At 40.8% G+C, this 20,788-nt stretch overlaps 1 protein-coding gene across 10 annotated transcripts in view; it reads right to left on the bottom strand.

Annotated features, from left to right (window-relative positions):
• PSIP1 (PC4 and SRSF1 interacting protein 1) overlaps positions 1 to 9,757 on the bottom strand; it is a 46,953-nt gene extending 37,196 nt beyond the window's left edge. For 3 of the 10 annotated variants that reach the window (XM_055092115.2, XM_057298739.2, XM_055092113.2), the window contains exons 1-3: positions 9,563 to 9,698; positions 8,861 to 9,070; positions 5,307 to 5,383 (exon numbers count right to left, since the gene is read on the bottom strand). In XM_055092115.2, the coding sequence (XP_054948090.1) occupies positions 5,307 to 5,383; positions 8,861 to 8,932 (149 nt within the window). In that variant the 5' untranslated portion in view covers positions 8,933 to 9,070; positions 9,563 to 9,698. Of the gene's footprint in view, positions 1 to 5,306; positions 5,384 to 8,860; positions 9,074 to 9,562 lie in introns of all 10 variants that reach the window. The other 7 variants (XM_008976206.4, XM_063594488.1, XM_008976205.4 and 4 more) reach the window with 6 other exon arrangements.
• Between the last annotated feature and the right edge of the window lie 11,031 nt (positions 9,758 to 20,788).

The following is a 20,788-nucleotide window of genomic DNA, read 5'->3' as shown; positions in this document are numbered from 1 at the left end:
ACAAAGCTTTCAATCACCAAATATTTATTTAACAGCTACTAAGTGCCAGGCACTTAAGTTAATGATGACAAGATAGACAAGGTCCCTGCTGATCCAGCTCTTCGAGTGTGGGTGAAAAAAAGAGAAAAGGGGAAAAAAAAAATTCAGTCACTGTTGCAATGGGGAAAATAAACACGAGGAGGAGGATGTGAGCTAAGATCTAAATGACTTCAAATATCCGAAGGCATAACCTTCCCCGCAAAGGGAAAACAAAAGACCTGAGATAAGATGAGGCTTATTTTTACAATAGAAAAAAGCGGTGAAAAATGTAATGAGGCTGGAGAGGTAAGCATGGGCTAGTTCGTATAGGTTTTTATAAATATCATTTGTAGGTAGTTTTTGGTTTTGATTCACTGCTAATGTTAAAATAGGGAGTCACTGAAGGTTTTCAGTGAAATGACATGATCTGATTGAGATATAAAGATCTCTTTGACTACACAGTTGTACCTCTGTATCCGTAAGACTGTGGATTATCCTTCCTCGACCCCTGCAGATACCAAAATTCACAGATGTTTAAGTCCCTTATATAAAACAGCATATATATATATATATACATATATATATATATATGAAACGCACACCCTCCCATATACTTTAAATCAGGGGTCTCCAGCCCCCTGGCCAAGGACCAGTACCCGTCCGTGGCCTGTTAGGAACCACGCTACACAGCAGGAGGCAGGCATTACCACCTGAGCTCTGCCTCCTGTCAGATCAGTGGCAGCATTAGATCCTCACAGAAGCACAAACCCTACTGTGCACTGCACATGCAAAGGATCTAGTCTGAGTGCTCCTTATAAGAATCTAAGTAATGACTGCTGATCTGAGGTGGAACAGTTTTCATCCCAAAACCATCCCCCCAAACCCCCGTGGAAAAAACTGTCTTCCACTGCTGCTTTAAATCATCTCTAGATCACTTATAATACCTAATACAATGTAAATGCTATATAGTTGTTACATTGCATTAAGGTAATAATGACAAGGAAAAAAAATCTATACATATTCACTACAGACATAACCATCTTTTTCCCCCAAATATTTTCAATCTGTGACAGGATGACTCCATGGATACAGAACCCACAGATACAGCAGGCCAACTGTATATGAAGAGTGGAAACTGAAACCAACATAGAGTAAGCGCACTATTTTTAATTTTTTTACCCCCCAAGACAGGGTCTTACTATGTTACAAGCCAGATTTGAACTCCTGGGATCAAGGGATCCTCCTGCCTCAGCCTCCTGAGTAGCTGGGACTACAGGCATGTCCCAGTGTGCCCAACTTAGGACATTATTTACAGAAGTAATTACGCATGGACTTGAATTATACAAAGATGACCAAGAGCGGACAGATCCGAATGCATTTGAAAGGCAAAGAACAAGATTTGCTGACTGACTAGATGTAGAAAGGAAGGGGAAAGACTATAATATGTAATCAAGGATAATACCAAGACTTGGCTTCAGTAAGAATTGAGTCTATGTCATTCCCACTTACTAAAAATCTGTCTGAATATGTTAGGTTTAAAATATCTAGTACATGGTCACAGTTAGGGCTCACTGTCTAATATTCAAAACTTGATTGCTGAACATTTACTATGAATGTCCTAAGTAAAATCAGACGTCTGTAGGCCAGGAAAAGAATGCAGTTACAAAAGAATTCTGCTCTAAATTAACAATTAAAAAATCTTAATCTATAAACCAGTTACGAATTAGTACAATTTCCAAATATACCTTTCTTCTAGTTTAGCAGACTACTAAACTATTTATGCAAAATCCAAACTAAAAAGTTCAAACAGGCCAGGCACAGAGGCTCATACCTGTAATCCCAGCACTTTGGGAGGCCAAGGCAGGTGGATCACTTGAGGTCAGGAGTTTGAGACCAGCCTGGCCAACATGGTGAAACCCCATCTCTACTAAAAACACAAAAATTAGATGGGTGTGGTGGCGGGTGCCTGTAATCCTGACTAGTTGGGAGGCTGAGGCAGAGGAATCACTTGTATCTCGGAGGTGGAGGTTGCAATGAGCCGAGATGGTGCCACTGCACTCCAGCCTGGGCAACAGAGGAGACTCCATCACAAAAAATAAAAAAATAAAAAAATAAAGTAGCCTGTAATCTCAGCACTTTGGGAGGCTAAGGCAGGAGGATCACTTGAAACCAGGCGTTGGAGACCAGCCTGGGCCATGTAGCAAGACCCCATCTCTAAAAAATAATAATAATAAAAAATACAAAAATTAGCAAGCTATTGCAGTTATCAGCTACTTGGGAAGTTGAGATGGGAGGATCACTTGGGCCCAGGAGTTCAAGGATGCAGTCAACTATGATCGCCGCTGTGCTCCATCCTGGGCCATGGAATGAGACTCTTGTCCCCAAAAAAAAAAAAACTTCAAATAACTACCCTCCCAAATTTTGAGGGGAAAAAAGATCATCAGAGACCTAGTTTCCAAAAATTAGTATTTTTTTGTTTGTTTTTTAGAGACAGAGTCTCACTCCGTTGCCCAGGCTGGAGTGCAATGGCACAATCTCAGCTCAACACACCCTCTGCCTCCTGGGTTCAAGCAATTCTCCTGCCTCAGCCTCCCAAGTAGCTGAGACTACAGGTGCACACTACCATGCCCGGCTAATTTTTGTATTTTCAGTAGAGATGGGGTTTCACTATATTGGCCAAGGTGGTCTTGAACTCCTGACCTCGTCATCCGCCCGCCTCAGCCTCCCAAAGTGCTGGGATTACAGGCCTAAGCCACCACGCCCAGCCCAAAAATTAATCTTAAGTACAAAAGAAGTCACCACCAGACCAACATACATATGGGGCAGCACTGCTTTTCCAAAGATAAATGGTATAATCATAAGAACACTAAGGCAAAAACCAAGTGCATTTTGAAATGAAAATTCAGTATTGTCAGCTTAACTTTAAAGTTAAATTCATTTGAATTCCTTGAATATATCCTAAATTCTTGAATATTAGTAATTCATTGTCTTCATTAACTATCTAATTACCTATTAACCAAACAACAGTTTAGTTATTTAGTTTAGTTTGTTTTGGTTTAAAGTGTACATATATTTATAATATGAAAATCCTTTTAAATGCAGGAGAAGGGATAATCATTCCTCTTCTAAATTTAAAATAGTAACGTAAGAATGGACTGTGTATTCTGTAAGACTATCAGGATATATAGAAGTATAAAATCTGTTCCATTCCAGCACTTTAGGAGGCCGAGGTGGGCAGATCACGAGGTCAGGAGATCGAGACCATCCTGGCTAACACGGTGAAACCCCATCTCTACTAAAAATACAAAAAATTAGCCTGGCGTGGTGGCAGGCACCTGTAGTCCCAGCTACTCGGGAGGCTGAGGCAGGAGAATGGCGTGAACCCAGGAGGCGGAACATGCAGTGAGCGGAGATCATGCCACTGCACTCCAGCCTGGGCAACAGAGCTAGACTCGGTCTCAAAAAAAAAAAAAAAAAAGAAAAAACCTGTTCCATTTCAGACAAAAATCAGAATTAAAGACTTTTAAGCTTACAAAACTGAAAAATGCTAAGGAATGTCCACTCACATTACTACAGTATTTCCAAACTTCAATGTAAATCAGAATCATCTGGAAGGCTTGTTAAAACAGGTCTTTGGCTCCACACTCACAGCTTTATTCAGTAGGTCTAGAGTAAGGCCTAAGAACTTTTTTTATTTTTTTTTTTTTGAGATGAGGTCTGCAGTGGTGAGATCTTGGCTCACTGCAACCTTTGCCTCCCCGGCTCAGGTGACGGTTCCACCTCAGCCTCTGGAGTAGCTGGGACCACATGTGTGTGCCACCACAAACGGCTAATTTTTGTATTTTTTGTAGAGACACAGTTTCACCATGTTGCAGGCTGGTCTCCAACTCCTGAACTCAAGTGACCCTCCCGCCTTGGCCTTCCAAAGTGTTGGGATTACAGGTGTGAGCCACCACACCCAGCCAAGAACTTACATTTTAATTAAAGTTCGCAAGAGATGCTAATGGTGCTAGACCTGACAACACACTTTGAAAAGCCCTACTCTAATATACACTGCACCATTTTCCATTAAAAGATACTTTTGTCCTCTATTAAATTTACTGAAGAGTTTCTTTAAAGTATCCCATGGAATCAGAAACTTATCACTTCTTAAAAATTATATTGTTATATATAGAATACACTTGAACCTAACTCTAATTATGATGAAGGCCAAACCAATTCTGGATCCAAAGTTGTATTTTTTAAAAAACTTATTATGAAATATTGTATGACACCATTCAAATAAAATGTCCAGAACTGGTAAGTCTATACAGACAGTAGACTAGTGGTTGTTTACGGTTGGAGAGGGGAAAGTGATCATCAAAAGGTTATGATAGTCAATATACTAAAATCTACTAAATATACTAAAATCTACTGAAAATCACTTTAAGCAGGTGAACTTCTTTGTATGTAAATTCCATCTCAATAAAGCTATTAAAGACATTGTGTGAAAGTTTATACAGTAGCTAAGCAACTTTAAACCAAATATTGCCATTGTAGCCACTCTTAGGAATACATAATTCTAATCAGAATAGCAATAGTTTTGTTTCTCCTCATCCCAGGTAAACAAGACTACCAAAATTGTGACAGACACCAAACTTCAAGTCCAAAATCAACCAGATTATATAGTATTTCTAAGGCCATTAAATCATAGGTACGTAGGAATATTCTTTGGGAAATTAATGGTAGCCTCCGGAGTGATCCCATGCACTTGGCAGTAACATACGTCAACATTCAGCTGCGATTTTTGAAAAATTTGCTTCACATCAGTTCTCTGCCCACATACCCACCAGAGGCAGCAGAGCTTCAGGGACCATATAAACACATGGAGGGAACTAGCTAGACTTCCTCTTCTCACCTTCTCCACAATATACACAGTTTGCATATCTGATATCATAAAACCAAAAATTAGGTACCAACTAGTCCTTATAAAAAGCACTTATTTTACTGTATAGGAATATCAGATCACTTATTAAAACTTTCCTTATGTATTTTCATCCATCAATCATTCTTATTGCTCAGAGAATTTCTACTTTCCTTTTTGGTTAAGGAAATATCAATTCCAGTAAAAAATAAACCTATAGCATCTGTAAACGCTACCTTAAAAATAGAGACTTAAAGACTCTTTCCAAAGTTCAAAGATTTTAAAGTTTCCTATTACGTTACGATTTCCCCCTTGAATTAATGTCTACTGCCTAACAACCCTGTTAAATTAGCTCTGATTTGCCTTTAAAGCTAACAGGACTTACGTCTCATGAGTTCCAAAAAAGAAAATGGGTAGTTTGTTTGTGGGTGGCTTTACAGCTCCATCAGGAACTTCGTCTACCTAAAAGAAAAGTGAGAAAAATTAAAATATTTTAAATCATACACACCTCAACATTTATCTGAATAAACGAGAGCACAACATCCAAAAGGGTTCTGTTATAAAATGGGCCAGTTCTGCAGGCCCATAATCTCCTATCTCCAAATCTGAAACCCAAGAAGCTCTGAAAACCAAAATTTCTGTCAAAACTCATTTGGTGGCAAAACCTGGACTGACATTGAGGGTATCAGTCATTTCTTTTATCCACCTGTTTCCACTGTTGTTTCTTTGCAGACATGTTATCATGTGCTATTCCAGACCGCACCAGCAGCAAAATATATGGCATATGTACTCTCCCTGCCTTCCTAAAATCCCAAAATTCTGAATTGTTAATCATATCATTTCAGGTAAGGAGTCTGAACCTATTTGACAACCCTAAATGTTAGTTCTGCAGGAAATCTATACAAATAACAGACTAACGTAAAAGTAGACATTGACAAAAGTTTAAATCAGTACCTCCCAAAGTCTGAAAAACTATGAAAAGATCCTTCACTAATGTGCCTGAATCACATGAGGCTACCTGTTCCTTTTTCACTGCTCTTTCAACCTTTTAAATTATGTAAGGAAGAAATCATCAGGTGCTGTCACGTCTTAATATATCCATAATACTTGTTACTTTCCCTCATCAATTAAGGAAAAGCAGACCTCAGGACTAAAGCAGTACTATCTAGCTAGAATTTAACAACATGTCGGCCAGGCACGGTGGCTCACACCTGTAATCCCAGCACTCTGGGAGGGCAAGGTGGATGGATCATGAGGTCAGGAGTTCAAGACCAGCCTGACCAATATGGTGAAACCCGGTCTCTACTAAAAATACAAAAATTAGCAGGGCACGGTGTCAGGTGCCTGTAATCTCAGCCACTCCAGAGGCGAATCACTTGAACCTGGGCAACAGAGGTTGCAGTGAGCCGAGATCACGCCACTGCACTCAAGCCTGGGTGACAGAGTGAGATCCTGTCTTTAAAAAAAAAACAAAAAAAGAATTTAACAACATATCTATTTTAAATGTCATGATTTTCATAATTTCAAAAACACTTCAATTTGAAAATCAGCTGACTTTGTTAAGAAGGGGGTTGACCATCAGAGGACCTACTATCCTCTGTAAGCATTATGGTGTTGCAGAAAAAGACCATGAGGATGACTGAACTGATTTGTGAGGGAAGTCTAAAGGCTTTCACACACCAACAGAATCATTACCACCCAATATCTCTAGGGACCTATTTCCCCACTTATATGATGAAGATCACACCTGTTATCTCAACTTTGTGGGAATGTCCCGATAATTGCAAAAATCCTTAAGCCCTTAAGAGATCATTTCTGTTAACCCAGTTCATATGCCTCTTTCTGCTAGCAAACAGCTTAAAGAGTTTATGCAAATACCTAGCACCTATAGCCTTTAGCAAATGCCGGGCAAAATTTAAGTTGATTTTTTAAATAATTGTTACTGGTAAACGATGATGTACATGAATGTTTAAGACTTAAAAATTAATGAAGTTTGGGACATGTAGACAGAAATGTTAAAGCAAAAATTGCAACAAGAGGTGTCACCTTTACAGCTCAGACTTTAAATATGGACTCTAAACTCTACAGCAAAGATTTCAAATTTTTAAGAATGAAGAAGATAGAAAAAGGAATGTAACTGTTGGACACAGAATACACCAACACTAAATGGAGGTGTTTCTCAGAAAAAATGATGGGGAAAAGGGAAAAGACAAACACTTCCCTTCCAATCCAAATGAACTTGTTAAATGTAGAACTTGTTAAATAAGGAAAACACTCTGGTCTTCCAAAGGCTGCCCTATTTTATTTTCAGTAGCACTCTTAGTCACTTAACATATGAGCGTGGGGAGGGTGATTTGGGAGATTTTTTAAACATTTCCTTTGGCTTTTAACTTCACTGTGGCATGCAAATCGGAATATAGATCTATTAGACAACCTCATATTTTCAAACACCTCAAAATAAACAAGGATACCTCGAAGACCATGAAAAAGTATATCAGAGGGGCCTTAAACCTGATCAGTTTCCCTAGGCTCCATTTGAACGTGAATTGTGTTTTATAGGTGCATCATATGTACTACGGACTATGGAGGGTATAAACAAATTCCATTTAAGGTTGTTGCCCTCGGTCTCACAATATATTTGGAAGTCAAAGCATACACAGAGTAAGAATTAAAACAAAAGATTATCACGAAAGGAATAGATTAGAATGTAAAATATACAGACAAGGATTATGACTAAGGATTGTTCAAGTAAGACTGCACCGAAAAGGCAGACTTTATAGGCAAGGAAAAAAGCTTTGGAAGGAAACTTGTGAACAGGAGTTTACGTAGAGCAGCTAGATGGAAGAAAGTCAAGGAACAGTGATCATTTTACACTTGGATGGCACTCTCAGCTCCTAGACAGGACTCCGTTATCTAATGGGTGTTTTCCACCATTCCTCTGCTGACATAACTAAAACTACAGAATTTAATTATTTGTAAGAAATACATTTTCAAAGGACAGTAAATTAGTCGAAAATAAATGGCTTGGAAAAATAAAACTTCAGAACCCCATGTAAGTACATTTTTAAAGGATCTTGAGTTTACCTAATCTAATGGATTGCAACATATCTTAGGTCCTATCTATCACTGTTTGAGAGCCTGGGTACCACCATAAACAAAAAGACCCCTTTTTCTAAAAATGGAGCGTAGATCTTTAAACAGTCTCAATTCCTAAATGTCACAAAACATCCTGGGTCCTTAATCATTTCTCTGTACCACTAGATGTGAACTGGGGAATCTGGTCCACACCTCCTTTTTGCCTATTGGAAACAAAAAGGTAAAACAACTTCTTCAAGGTCATAAACATCTCAAATAAAAAAGGAGAAATGAATTTTCTGGCCCTTCCTCGGTACTAAACTACTGTAATACTTTCAAGAATATCCAGTCCTGAATCTCTGTATTAAACAAGCAAATCCAGAAGGCCTCATCAAGTACAAGGTATTTTTTTTAAAACCCTGTAAATCCAATTTAACCACATACGCACTTAGCTGACATCCAAGTGTTTGTGTGTAATCTGCACAAATTCCATTGATATTTTGTACTTGATCCAAAACTATGGAAATGTCAATGTTTCACTAATTTTTAAACAAAAATTCATTCTTCATTATTTCACCTACAATGGAACATTAACTAGCAACGCATTTAAATATTTCCTAGGAAGAAAATCTGTCCAAGTCTGCCAATAAACCATAGGGAAATACACAGGTATGTAGAAACGTCTGGATTTTCATAATTACACGGGAGATTATTGGGCAAAAAACTAAAATGAAAGGTCAGGTTACAAATGAGACTAAAGCGAGGGAGAGAAAGGACAGAAGAAAAAATAAAGAGACACGGTGGGCAGCAGGCCTCTGGAGAGGAGGGTAGCACTGCTAAGCGCGAGGGCTACAAATCACTTACTCGAGCTGGCCAATGGGGATAACCTTTCATCTTGGCGAAGATGAGGTCTCCAGGTTTGAAATCGCGAGTCATGTTTCGGGGGCGAGACCGGGGGTCCGAAGCCCGGGAGGCGGCGAGGAGATGCGGCGGCGCGGGGATGCGGGCGGCGGACGCGGGCCCAGCTACCGGGCCCGCGGGCGGGGGAGGATGCCTCGGGGCGTCCCGACGCGCCTGCTAGGGAGAGCACCGAGGGCGGTTAAAGCGAAGAACCCCGAAGGGAGGGGCCGCAAGGGGAGGGGGAGGGGAGCCGGCGGGTGGGGGTGGGAGAGCGAGGGGAGGGCCGCCTCCCGCTCCTCCCCCGCCAGTGCGCTGCCTCCGCGCTGGGGCAGGTCCTCCGCCCCGCCACCGAAGAGACGCCACCACCTGAAGCAGGGATGCTGCCCGGCCACAAATCGCCCGTCTGCCCGCCCCATCTTCCTCCGGGCTTTTTCCACCGAGCTTAAGCCCCAAAAGGGAGGGGGTGCATGGGAGAGAAAAAGGCAGGGATTCCGAGAAGCGAGCGGCCCCCTTCCGCCCACGCAAGGCCTCCCCCGCAACCTGCTGCCCAGCGGCTGCAGCCTTGGCCCCCTCGGCTCCCGGGCGGGCCGCGTCCACTTCCCCGCTACAGCCAGGAGCGACGCCACCGAGGGGGGGGGGTGGGGCGAGTCCCCGTCGCCCGCTCACCTGCCGGGGCCGCGGGCGCCGACGCTGCGGTTGCTGGCCGGTCGCCTCTACCCGCGTCCACGCAAGCCACCTGCGCCACCAGCTGCCGCAGAGGCGTCTCAACGGCTCGGAATCGCAACCGCGCCGCCGCTGCCGCCGCCGTAGCTGCGCTGCTCCCGCGCGGCTCCCGCTCGGCGCCCGCTAGCACTGGGGCGCGACCAACTGTTTACCGAGAGCGGGGGGATGTTGCAGCACCCGGAGAAGCTGTGTGGCTCCGAAGCGGATTTTCTGGAAACCCTACGTCCCCAAGTTCGCTTTCATGTAACAGGTGCATGCAGATGGAGAGGAAGACGCAAGCGAAGAAGAAAGGACTGGGCGAAAATAGCTCGGCCTGCCGCAAGTTCCCCCTGCGGTTTGCGGAGTGGTCGGGCCCGGCCCGCCCCTGCTGGCTTCTCTGCGTGTGTGTATTTGTATGTGTACTGTATGTAAAAGGCGGGGAGGGAGGAAATGATTGTTGTGGACGCGGTTTTGGGGGCGGGTATCCGGGCCTCTCTCCCTTGGCTGCGTGTTAGGGAGAAACTGGCAGTAAAGCTTCATGTTCTTGTATCGTTTCCCAGGGTGGGGAGGTTTGAATGCTGCTTTTGCGCGGTTTGCATCATCCAAAAAAGAGGAGCTGTACGAAAACCCTAAGATGAAATTGGAGCATGCGGCGGTTGCAGGGTGTGCTGCATCTAGGCCTCTTGCACCTCGCTGAATGGGCCTCGTAGTCTCCTTTTCCTTGAAATTGTAGTATGAGAGAGCCCTATTTCATTTCTTTTGCATTTGCGTCACCAAGAACTATTAAGAAAAATGCAACCCTACTGAATGCAAAATGCGAAGGGTAGAAAACAATGACAGGAAAACAAACCTTTTAGATAGGATGTGGGTTTGGGCCCTAACTAAATTTTAGCTGCATCTAAATTTTATTTCCCTAGTAGAATAGGAGCTGGTAGGTGGTACAATGTGTAAGTGTTACTACACCTCAAATATTTTCTCTCTTAAAATGCTCTTCAAGGGATTTTAAAGGTTAATTTTTTGATCCTTTAGAGAGGCTGAAAATATTTTTAAAAAGAATGTTAAGACATATAAAAATAAGAATAATAAGACATATATTAGCACCTAGATAATACTGTTTTAAATACGGGACTCAACTGGAAATGAATTAGGAAATTTTTTTTGAATTGGTAAAAATTGAGAGTTTTTTGAAAGCGATACAGCATGTCTTTAAAAAGGAATGAAAGAAGACAGTCCCAAAGTAAAATGTCCTGTAAGGAGTTTCGAGAAACTAAGTATACCTGGGCAATATGCAGAGAGTTCCAAGTGGAGCAAAAGAGAAATTGGCAGAGGAGAAGGAAGGGTTGGTGAAATGTCTTGAAGCTTCTCATTCTGAATTTGAATTTAATGTGTGTAGTAGGAAGCTACTATAGGTTGCTCAGCAAGAAGGGGGTAAAAATGATTATTTAACCAGTTCTTGATGTTTCAAGGTAGATGTTAGTAGAAAGAGGCTGGGGGTAACTGGAGTACTCATGAAATGACGCATTTCTCAGTGAGAATGGTGACTAAGAAAAGGGAAGGAAGAGCACAACTAAGTAATTACACAAAGGAATGATTGTCAGGTGTTGGCTATAAATTATGCATAGGAAAAGGTGAAAAAAGATGCATTGAAGAAAAGCTCAAGATACAGAGTAAGAGAGACCAAAGCAGCATCCAGCAATCTTTTTTGTGTGTGTATGCACTTTATTTGTTCTAAATCCTGTAAGGCCTTGCTACTTCAAGTGTGGTCCAAGGCCCAGCAGCAAGGGCTTTACCTGGGAGCTCAGGTAAAGCTCAGACCTTCCCCAGGCCTTCTAAATCATAATCTGCGTTTTAACAGGATCCCTAGGTGATTCTTACGCATATTCAAGTTTGAGAAACTGCTTTAGAGGATACCTCAGACTGTAAAAACTTCAAACTAAGAAAAACAGATATATAACAAGTTATAATTAACGTTAAAGATAACTTTTTATTAGTACTAATGGTAGGATTAACAGGTAAAGAGGGGGTAGTTAGTGTTAGAGGGGACCTCAGAAAAGAAATAAAAAAGGGAAAATGGAAAAGCATTGATGTTTTAGTATTAGTATTTTCTGTTGTTGTTGTTGTTTTAAAAAAAGGAAGTACCATACTTAGCTCCTGCTGCCTTTAAGTTTTGTCCGCTTCAACCTGTGGTAGTTTGTGAACCACAGGAGATACCCTTTAAACAATAAAGGCAAAACAGGTGGTGGTTTAAGCTTCCAGAGAACAAAAGCCCAGGATCCCTGGGAGCAACAGTTCTGAATCTGAGAGGAAAGGGGGAGGGGAGGGGAGGGGAGGGCAGGGGAGGGCAGGGGAGGGGAGGGCAGGGAACGGGGAAGGAAAGCTGGGCACATCCTAGCCACTTGGGAGAGCTTTTCTGTGCTCTTTTCCAGCTATGCTTGGTGCAGCCCTCTCCCATAGTCAGCCTTCTTAGTGGGGATACTTGAAAAAGTATACCAAAATGGAGATCAGAGGAGCAATGGGAAAGTTATAAGGAGAAAGAATGTAATTTCCAAAACAACTGAAGCAAGGGGAGGGGGCAGGAAAATCCAAATGAATTGAGGCAGGAACTTGGCCTACATTATCTCATTTAACCCAAGTGCCACTATCCCCATTTCACACATGAGAAAATAAGCTCACAGAAGGTAAGCAGCTAGCTTGCCCAAGATCACACATCTAGTCCAGGCGCTAAGGCAACATTCTAGCCCCTCTGGCTACTTGCCCATGCCTTTTTTGTGATCCCACATCGCCTCTAGGTGGGGCAGGGAGGCAGCAAGGCTGAAGGAGGAGTGGCTTATAATTAGAAAAAGATGCTGGAAGGAAAAGCAGCCCAGTACTTACTCTTCCACCTTCCACCTTTGGGCTTGTAAGTATTCCCAGCTTCAAATTTCCTAACAACCTCCCTCCACACCATGCCATTCCCCAGCTTGTCCCCAGCACGAGACCATTCTGTTTAACTCCTTCTGGTCCTAAAAAACTCAACCCAAAAATCACCTCTGGAAAAGATGTGACCTAATCTTAGGGTAACATAGTTTCTTATTTACACTCTTTCCTACTAATCTGTAAACTGCTTAGAAGTAGGCACTATCTTATTCATCAGTGCAGGTACTCAATAAAAAAAGCGCCGGACGCGGTGGCTCATGCCCGTAATCCCAGCACTCTGGGAGGCCAGGGCAGGTGGATCACGAGGTCAGAAGTTCAAGACCAGCCTGGCCAACATAACATGGTGAAACCCCGTCTATACTAAAAATACAAAAATTAGCCGGGTGTGGTGGTGTGCGCCTGTTAATCCCAGCTTCTCAGGAGGCTGAGGCAGGAGAATCCCTTGAACCTGGGAGGAGGAGGTTGCAGTGTTCCAAGATCACCCCACTGCTCTCCAGCCAGGGTGACAGAGCGAGACTCTGTCTCAAAAAAAAAATTTCTTTTCAAAAATATTTATTGAGTGAATGAGAGGGAGGGGCAAGTGAAAAACCCCAACAGACTCATTAATCCTTTAGGATGAAAAAACAGGTAAGTATGACACATGGAAGTGTTTTTGTTTTGACTTTATGAATTTTTCTTGTACAGTACTTAAAGGTTAACCCTTTAAGAGCAGTGACATTTTTCATTCACTACAAATACATTCATTTTAACTATTTTAATGAAAATCTTTCTAAATGAGATCTTCATTCTAAAAAATTAGCAACAATCTCTTCCTTCGTATCTCTTGCATAATTTCCTACCTTAATACACAGTGTTAGTGATGCACCTTCAATTTATTGGTATGAACAGGTATTGAACTGTTTTCTCGTGTTATATGTTAATCCTTATGATGGGGAAATAGTGGGAAGTTAGCAAGAATATGGGGGAAAATAAAGAGCATTAATCAAAGAGCTAGTTTAGTTGGGGATGTCATAAATCCAATCTAGGTCTCGCTTCCCATGAAAATCAATAAGCATTCAAAGCTTTGACTCCCAGGTGGGCAAAAACCAAGAAGTACTAGCTTATGAGCTGGTAGCTAGGTTTACTGCTGAGCTGGTTTACCAGTGTTTAGAAGAGAGTTGTTTTCAGCACATGAGATAAGAGAAGTCTTAAGGAATCTGAGTTCTCCTTAGAAAGACTAGAAAGAAGCAAGGCAAAGATAGAGTTTGACAGTTGACCTGTGAGTACTATTAGTGCCTTTTGTGAAGACTGCCTAGACTGTGGGCCGTTCCAGTGGGAATTTTTTTTTTTTTTTTTTGAGACGGAGTCTCACTCTGTCACACAGGCTAGAGTGCAGTGGCGCAACCTCGGCCCACTGCAACCTCCACCTCCTGAATTCAAGCGATTATCCTGCCTCAGCCTCCCAAGTAGCTGGGATTACAGGTGCCCACCACCACACCTAGCTATTTTTTTTTTTTTTTTGTATTTTTAGTAGAGACAGGGTTTCACTATGTTGGCCAGGCTGGTTTTGAACTCCTGACCTCAAGTGGTCCATCCACCTCGGCCTTCCAAAGTGCTAGGATTACGGGAGTGAGTCATCGCACCCGGCCTTTTTTTTTTTTTTTCTTTTTTTTTTTGAGATGGAGTCTCACTCTGTTGCCCAGGCTGGAGTGCAGTGGTGCAATCTTGGCTCACTGCAACCTCCACCTCCTGGGTTCAAGTGATTCTCCTGCCTCAGCTTCCCAAGTAGCTGAGATTACAGGCATGTGCCACCATGCCCGGCTAATTTTTTTTGTAGTTTTAGGAGAGAGAGGGTTTTGCCACGTTGGCCATACTGGTCTGGAACCCCTGACCTCAGGTGATCTGCCCTCCCCGGCCTCCCAGAGTGCTAGGATTACAGGCGTGAGTCACCGTGCCCAACGTCCAGTGGGATTTTTAAAAAAATCACTAGATGACCTGATTACTTCTCATCTCAGATACTTGGTTTGCTTCTTTCTTACATCTCCATCTCCAGTCTTGGTTAAGGCTTCTCTTACCCACATGTGTATATGCCATACTCCTCTTTGACTCTGCTGCCTGATTTTGCCTTTTTCCCTGCTTCATCTTATTCCTTTGTCTACATTCTTTCTCATTTTCCTCCGTGTGCTTACTCCATGATTTTGGTGTGTGAAGTGTGTAGCTTTGAAAGTAGAATGATCTCTTGCTCTGGTCAATAGACCTACCAACCTACTGATGTCTTTTATTGTCTTTGTACCATTGATTCTTCTAGGTCAGCTTTCTCAGAGTGTTTTATGAGAACAGTAGTATAGCTTGAGAAGTTAAAAGGCCTGAATTAGGGAAAAGGAAATTCTATAGACAAGTGAATTTGAGAAACACAGAGTCAAAGTTGCATGGCTTTCTTTAAAGTAAGACATCTCAGAGCTGTTAATATATTAAATTTGCTTTATGAATTTCTAAAATGGGTTTTTAGCCATCAGTCCAAAGTTATTTGATAATGGAACTCCCCTTTCTTTTTTCCTGGAAAACCGTCACCTAGGACTAGTGATGGTAAATATTGTACCATGCAGCATTTTGGCGATGTGCTTTCTTATGAGCTTATTGATAAGCAGGGGATGTGAGGTTGAGCTCTGATAGCCAGACAGACACCAGAGGCTTTACTTTAAATGCAAATTTAATGTATCTTAATATTTAGAAAAAGTAACTCAGGTGCTCGATGTTCAATTACAGAGAAAAAACTAATAGTTACCACTTTGATATGACATAAGAAAAGAGAGCACAGACTTTGGAGTCAAGCATGAGTTCTGATCATGGCTCTGTCACTTTCCATACGTGCTATTAGGCAACTCTTAACTTCATGTACTTATTTTCTTATCAGTGAAATGTGAATAAGGACACTTGCCTTGGAGGGCTATTGTGAGGATTAAATTAGATCATAAATATATAATGTGCATGATATTAGTATCTTAGCCATGTTTACAACCTAGGGGGAGAAATAAGTAATTGTCTTCCATGTATGTATAGGATTATGCTATGACGGGGTCTAAAATCCAACTAGATGTAGAGGGAAAAGTTCTGTATGAAAACTTCACTTCTAAGGACTGCTGGATGACAAATTACTGGTTTGACTTTGCTGTTTGGGGATTTTTTTCTTCTTCTTGGATTGGTCTTTTATTATTATTATTATTATTATTATTATTATTATTATTATCTGAGACAGGGTCTTGCTCTGTTGCCCAGGCCGGAGTGCAACGGCCTGATCTCGGCTCACTGCATCCTCAAACTCCTAGGCTCAAGTGATCCTTCCCTCTCAACCTCTGGAGTAGTTGGGACTACAGTCGCATACCACTATCCCCAGCTTTTTTTTTTTTTTTTTTTTTTTGTAGAGACAAGGTCTCCCTATGTTGCCCAGGCTGATCTCAAACTCCTGGTCTCAAGCAATCCTCCTGCCTCGGCCTCCCAAAACTGTAGGATTATGGGCATGAGCCACAGTGCCTGGCCTGGTTTGGGTTTTTTTGTTGTTGTTGTTTTTAAGATTTTATTTTTTGAGAGCAGTTTTAGATTCATGGCAAAATTGAGAAGATACAGATGTATCCCATATGCCCTCTACCCCCACACATGCATAGCCTATATCATTATCAACATCCCCCACTAAAGTGTTACATTTTTTATGATTGATGAAACTACATTGACATATTACCCAATGTCCATAGTTTACATTAGGGTTCACTATTGCTTCGTGCATTCTATGGGTTTGGACAAATTTATAATGACATGTATCCGCCACTGTAACATCATACAGAGTAGTTTCACTGCCCTCAAAATCCTTTCTGCCCTGCGTATTCATCCATCCATTCCCCAAGTCATGGCAACCACTTATCTTTTTACTGTCTTCATACTTTCCCCTTTTCCAAATCATACAATATGTAACCTTTTCAGAGGCTTCTTTCACTTCATAATCTGCATTTAAGTTTCCTCCATGGCTTGATAGGTAATTTCTTTTTAGTTCTGAAACATATTCCATTGTCTGGACATATTTTATTGGTTCGAATATTCACCTACTGAAGGAAACTTGGTTGCTTCCAAGTTTTGGCAATTATGAATAAAACTGCTATAAACGACTATGTGCATGTTTTGTGTGAACATAAGTTTTCAACTTATTTGTGTAAATACCAAGTTCTGTAATTGCTGATTCATATGGTAAGAATATGTTTCACTTTAAGAAATTGCCAAACTGTTTTCCAAAGTGATTGTACCATTTTATATTCCCACCAGCAATGAATGAGAGTTCCTGTTGCTCCACATCCTCATCAGCATTTGGTGTTGTGTTTTGGATCTTGGCCATTCTATTAGATGTGTATTAGGTATCTCATTGTTATTTTATTTTTTATATTATAGCTCATAACTTATTAGCTCCTCCACAGTGGTTAGTAGAAGATTTCTGCTTAAGTATGTTTTATATGTGTCCTTTAGTGAAGAAAATATTTGTTAAGACATCAACCTAGAATAATATGGAAACCTAAGGCGGCTTGGAGAAAACAGTGTTTATGTACAGATTACAAAATATTTCGAAAATACAAAGTAGTAGCAATGAATTTTTTAAATTTCCATACCCACAAATTACCCTGTTAAAATGTTTATGAATTATCTTCCAGTCTTCATTTGTATAGATTTTTTTTTTTTCAGGCAGGGTCTCGCTCTGTCGCCCAGGTTGCAGTGCAGTGGCACAATCACACCTCACTGAAGCCTCACCCTCCTGGGCTCAAGCGATCCTCCCAGACGGAGTAGCTGGGACTACATGTGTACACCACCGTGCCTGGCTAATTTTTTATTTTTTGTAGAGAGGAGGTCTCTGTGTTGCGCAGGCTGGTTTTGAAAACTGGGCTCAGGCAATCCTCCTCTCTTAACCTCCCAAAGTGTTGGGATTACAGGCATAAGCCACCACACCTGGATTTTTGTATAGATTTTTAAAGATTGTAAATATTGTTTTGAAATAAACTTTTCCTTTTTGAATAATTTTATTTTATAGACAAGTTACCAAGATAGTACAGAGGGTTATTTTATACCTTTTGCTAAGTTTTCACTCTTGTTAATATCCTATATTAGCATTGCAAGGGTGTCAAAATTAAGAAATTAACATATCTGCAACACTGTTACCTAAACTACTGAGTGTATTTGTATTTCACCAACTTTCCCATTAGTGTCCTCCTTCTGTTATAGTATCCTGTCCAGGATACCATATTATTCTGAGTTGTCATGTCCTCCCGGTCTTTTCCGGTCTATGGCAGTTTCTAAGTCTTCCATTGTTTTTCATGATCTTGGCAGTCTTTTTTTTGTTTGTTCTTGTTTTTGTTTTTGTTTTTGTTTTTTTGAGACAGTCTCATTCTGTCACCCAGGCTGAAGTGCAGTGGCGCAATCTTGGCTCACTGTAACCTCCACCTCCCAGATTCAAGCGATTCTCCTGACCGTGACAGTCTTGAGGAGTTCTGGCCAGATACACTGTAGAATGTCCCCTAATCTGAATTGGTCTGATGTTTTCCTCATGGTTACACTGGTGATGTGGGATTTCGGAAAGAATACCCCAAAAGTAAAGTGTCTTTCTGGTCACGTCATATCAGCTATATGATATGAACATGACACCACGCGTAATGTGAACCTTCATCACGATTTTGGTGATGTCTGTTAGGTTTCTCCACTATAAAGTTACTATTTTTCTCTTTCCCTACTTAGTCTTTGGAAACAGTCGCTAAGTCTAGCCTACTCCCAGGGGGGGTCAGGGGCACCCAGAAATGAAGCTTCACCTCCTAGAGAGGGGAATATCTCTCTCTATATATACTTTGGAGTTCTTCTATATAAAAGATTTGTTTCTTCCCCCTTATTTATAAATATTGTTTTCAGTGACTGAATTACTGACTATACTATAGTTTAGCTAAATAGTCTTCAAATGTTGCACATTTAAGTGGTATACAATTTTTTACTTAGAGAGTTTTGTATTAATAATTTATAATCATATGATGGGTTTTTTAAATTTCCATTTTTTATCTGTAGTGTTTTAAACACATTCCTTGCTCCAAGGAACATATATTTATAATTTCAAAAAATCAGTACCTCTTGAGCATAGGCCTGCATATTTTATTTGACTGAGAACTCTTTTATCTCCAAGATTTTAAACTTGGAGCTTTCTGCTGTGATCGTAATCCAGGCAACTCTCCAGTACTGTTCTATCCATTGAACCTCTTTTTCTCAGTTAACTTGACTTTAGTCATTTTTGCATCCCACTTCACTCAGCATATCCCACTTTCCAGCCTCACATGATGCCTATGACAACAGTCTTCACATTTTTTTTGCTGCTATAGTTCCCCCTGCCAAACATTTTAAGTTGAAATATAACATTTTTTCAACATTTTAATCATTCCAAAAGATGCGGTTTCTAGCACATTAGAGATACTTTAAAATAAAAATGTTACATGAAGTGTAGTATAAATACCCACAGTGATTTCATAGCCACTATTATTCATTTTCAGAAAAACGTGAATAAATACATCTTTATTCTAAGGAATAAAGAATTCTTGTTCTTTAATAAAAATTTATTAGCATTTAAATTTTTCCATATTTGCTTATTCTCCCTGAACTCTAATTTCCATTCTACTTGTCCTGTAGAATTTTGTTGTAATCCAATACATTTTATATTTGAAAGTACTTTAGGGCCAGGTGTGGTGGCTCATGCCTATAATCCCAGCACTTTGGGAAGCCAAGATGGGCAGATCACCTGAGGTCAGGAGTTTGAGACTAGCCTAGCCAACATGGTGAAACCCCGTCTCTACTAAAAATATAAAAATTAGCCGGGCGTGGTGGCGCGTGTCTGTAATCCCAGCTACTCGGGAGGCTGAGGCCAGAAAATCACTTGAACCTGGGGGGCAGAGGTTGCAGAGAGCCAAGATCACGCCATTGCACTCCAGCCTGGGCGACAGAGCAAAACTCTGTGTCAAAAAAAAAAAGAAAGTACTTTATTGAACCCATCATACTTCTCTATAACAGTAATGTGTATAAAATTGAAATTATCAAGTGCACTTTTTTCTTGTGATTATAAGACATAGATTTTTTCCTCAGATTGTTTTTCATTAAAATTAGTCATATATAGTTGACCAAATCAACATATATTATACATTTTAATACATTATTCATTATGAAAATTATATTGGAAATGTTTCTCTTAAGCAGATGAGTCATGATCAGATTTTTTCTAAGTATAATATTTAATGAAAGTGAAAGGCATAGGTAGTAAATACTACTCAATCTGGCAGTTGCTAGATATTTTAATTTTTTCTTACTAGGAGGTAAAATTTTTTAACTTTTTTTTTTTTTTTTTAGAGATAAGGTCTTGTTATGTTTCCCAGGCTGGATTCAAACTCCTGGGCTGAAATTATCCTCTCGTGTCAGCCAGGATTACAGGCACGCACCACTGCCTAGCTTAAACATTTTATAAGATAAAGATAAACTAGAAAAAAAATTACGTGATGATAGGTTCTTGAAATACAGTTGGCTCTCTATCAGCAGTTTCTACATTCGTGGATTCGACCAATCCCAACCCTGATGGAAAAAACAGTACCTGCATTCTGCATTGGTAGAATCCGCGGATGCAGAATCTGGCACCTCCTCACCGCACCCCCTCCATCCCACCTCCCCCTGTGAGTGCCAACTAAGGAACTTGAGTATCCGTGGATTATGGTATCCACGGGGGTTCTGGAACAATCCCCCACAGATAAGGAGGGCCAACTGTGTGTTATTGAATAACACATTCAATTTAAGAGAATCACTTAAAGTTTTACCCTGGATTTTAATCAGTGTATCTGGAAATATTTAGTATTCATGGGAAACTTTACAGTTACATTTTAAGAATCAAGTTTAACCAGTTCATACCACTTCATCTGTGCAAAGATGATTTATTTACCAGCTCTAATGACAAATCTTAGAGATGAGTAGTGAGAACATCTAAAAAGAATTGGCAGGGCACGGTGGCACTTGCGGTAGTCTCAGCAACTCAGGAGCCTGAAGTGGGACAATCACTTGAGGCCACCATCACTTGAGTTCGAGGTTACAGTGAGCTATGATCACCACTGTACCGCAGCCTGGGTGACTGAGCAAGACCCTGTTTCAAAACAAACAAAATTGTTTGTTTGAAGGGAGACTGAGAAACACTTTAATGTTCTATATTTCTTATCAATGCTACGTTTGTTTTGCTCCTGTGGGAGTCTTTCT

This window comes from Pan paniscus, chromosome 11, assembly GCF_029289425.2.
Source record: "Pan paniscus chromosome 11, NHGRI_mPanPan1-v2.0_pri, whole genome shotgun sequence".
Classification (NCBI taxonomy): domain Eukaryota; kingdom Metazoa; phylum Chordata; class Mammalia; order Primates; family Hominidae; genus Pan; species Pan paniscus.
Note: the sequence above shows the minus strand (reverse complement) of the source record. Positions and strands in the feature narration are given on the sequence as shown.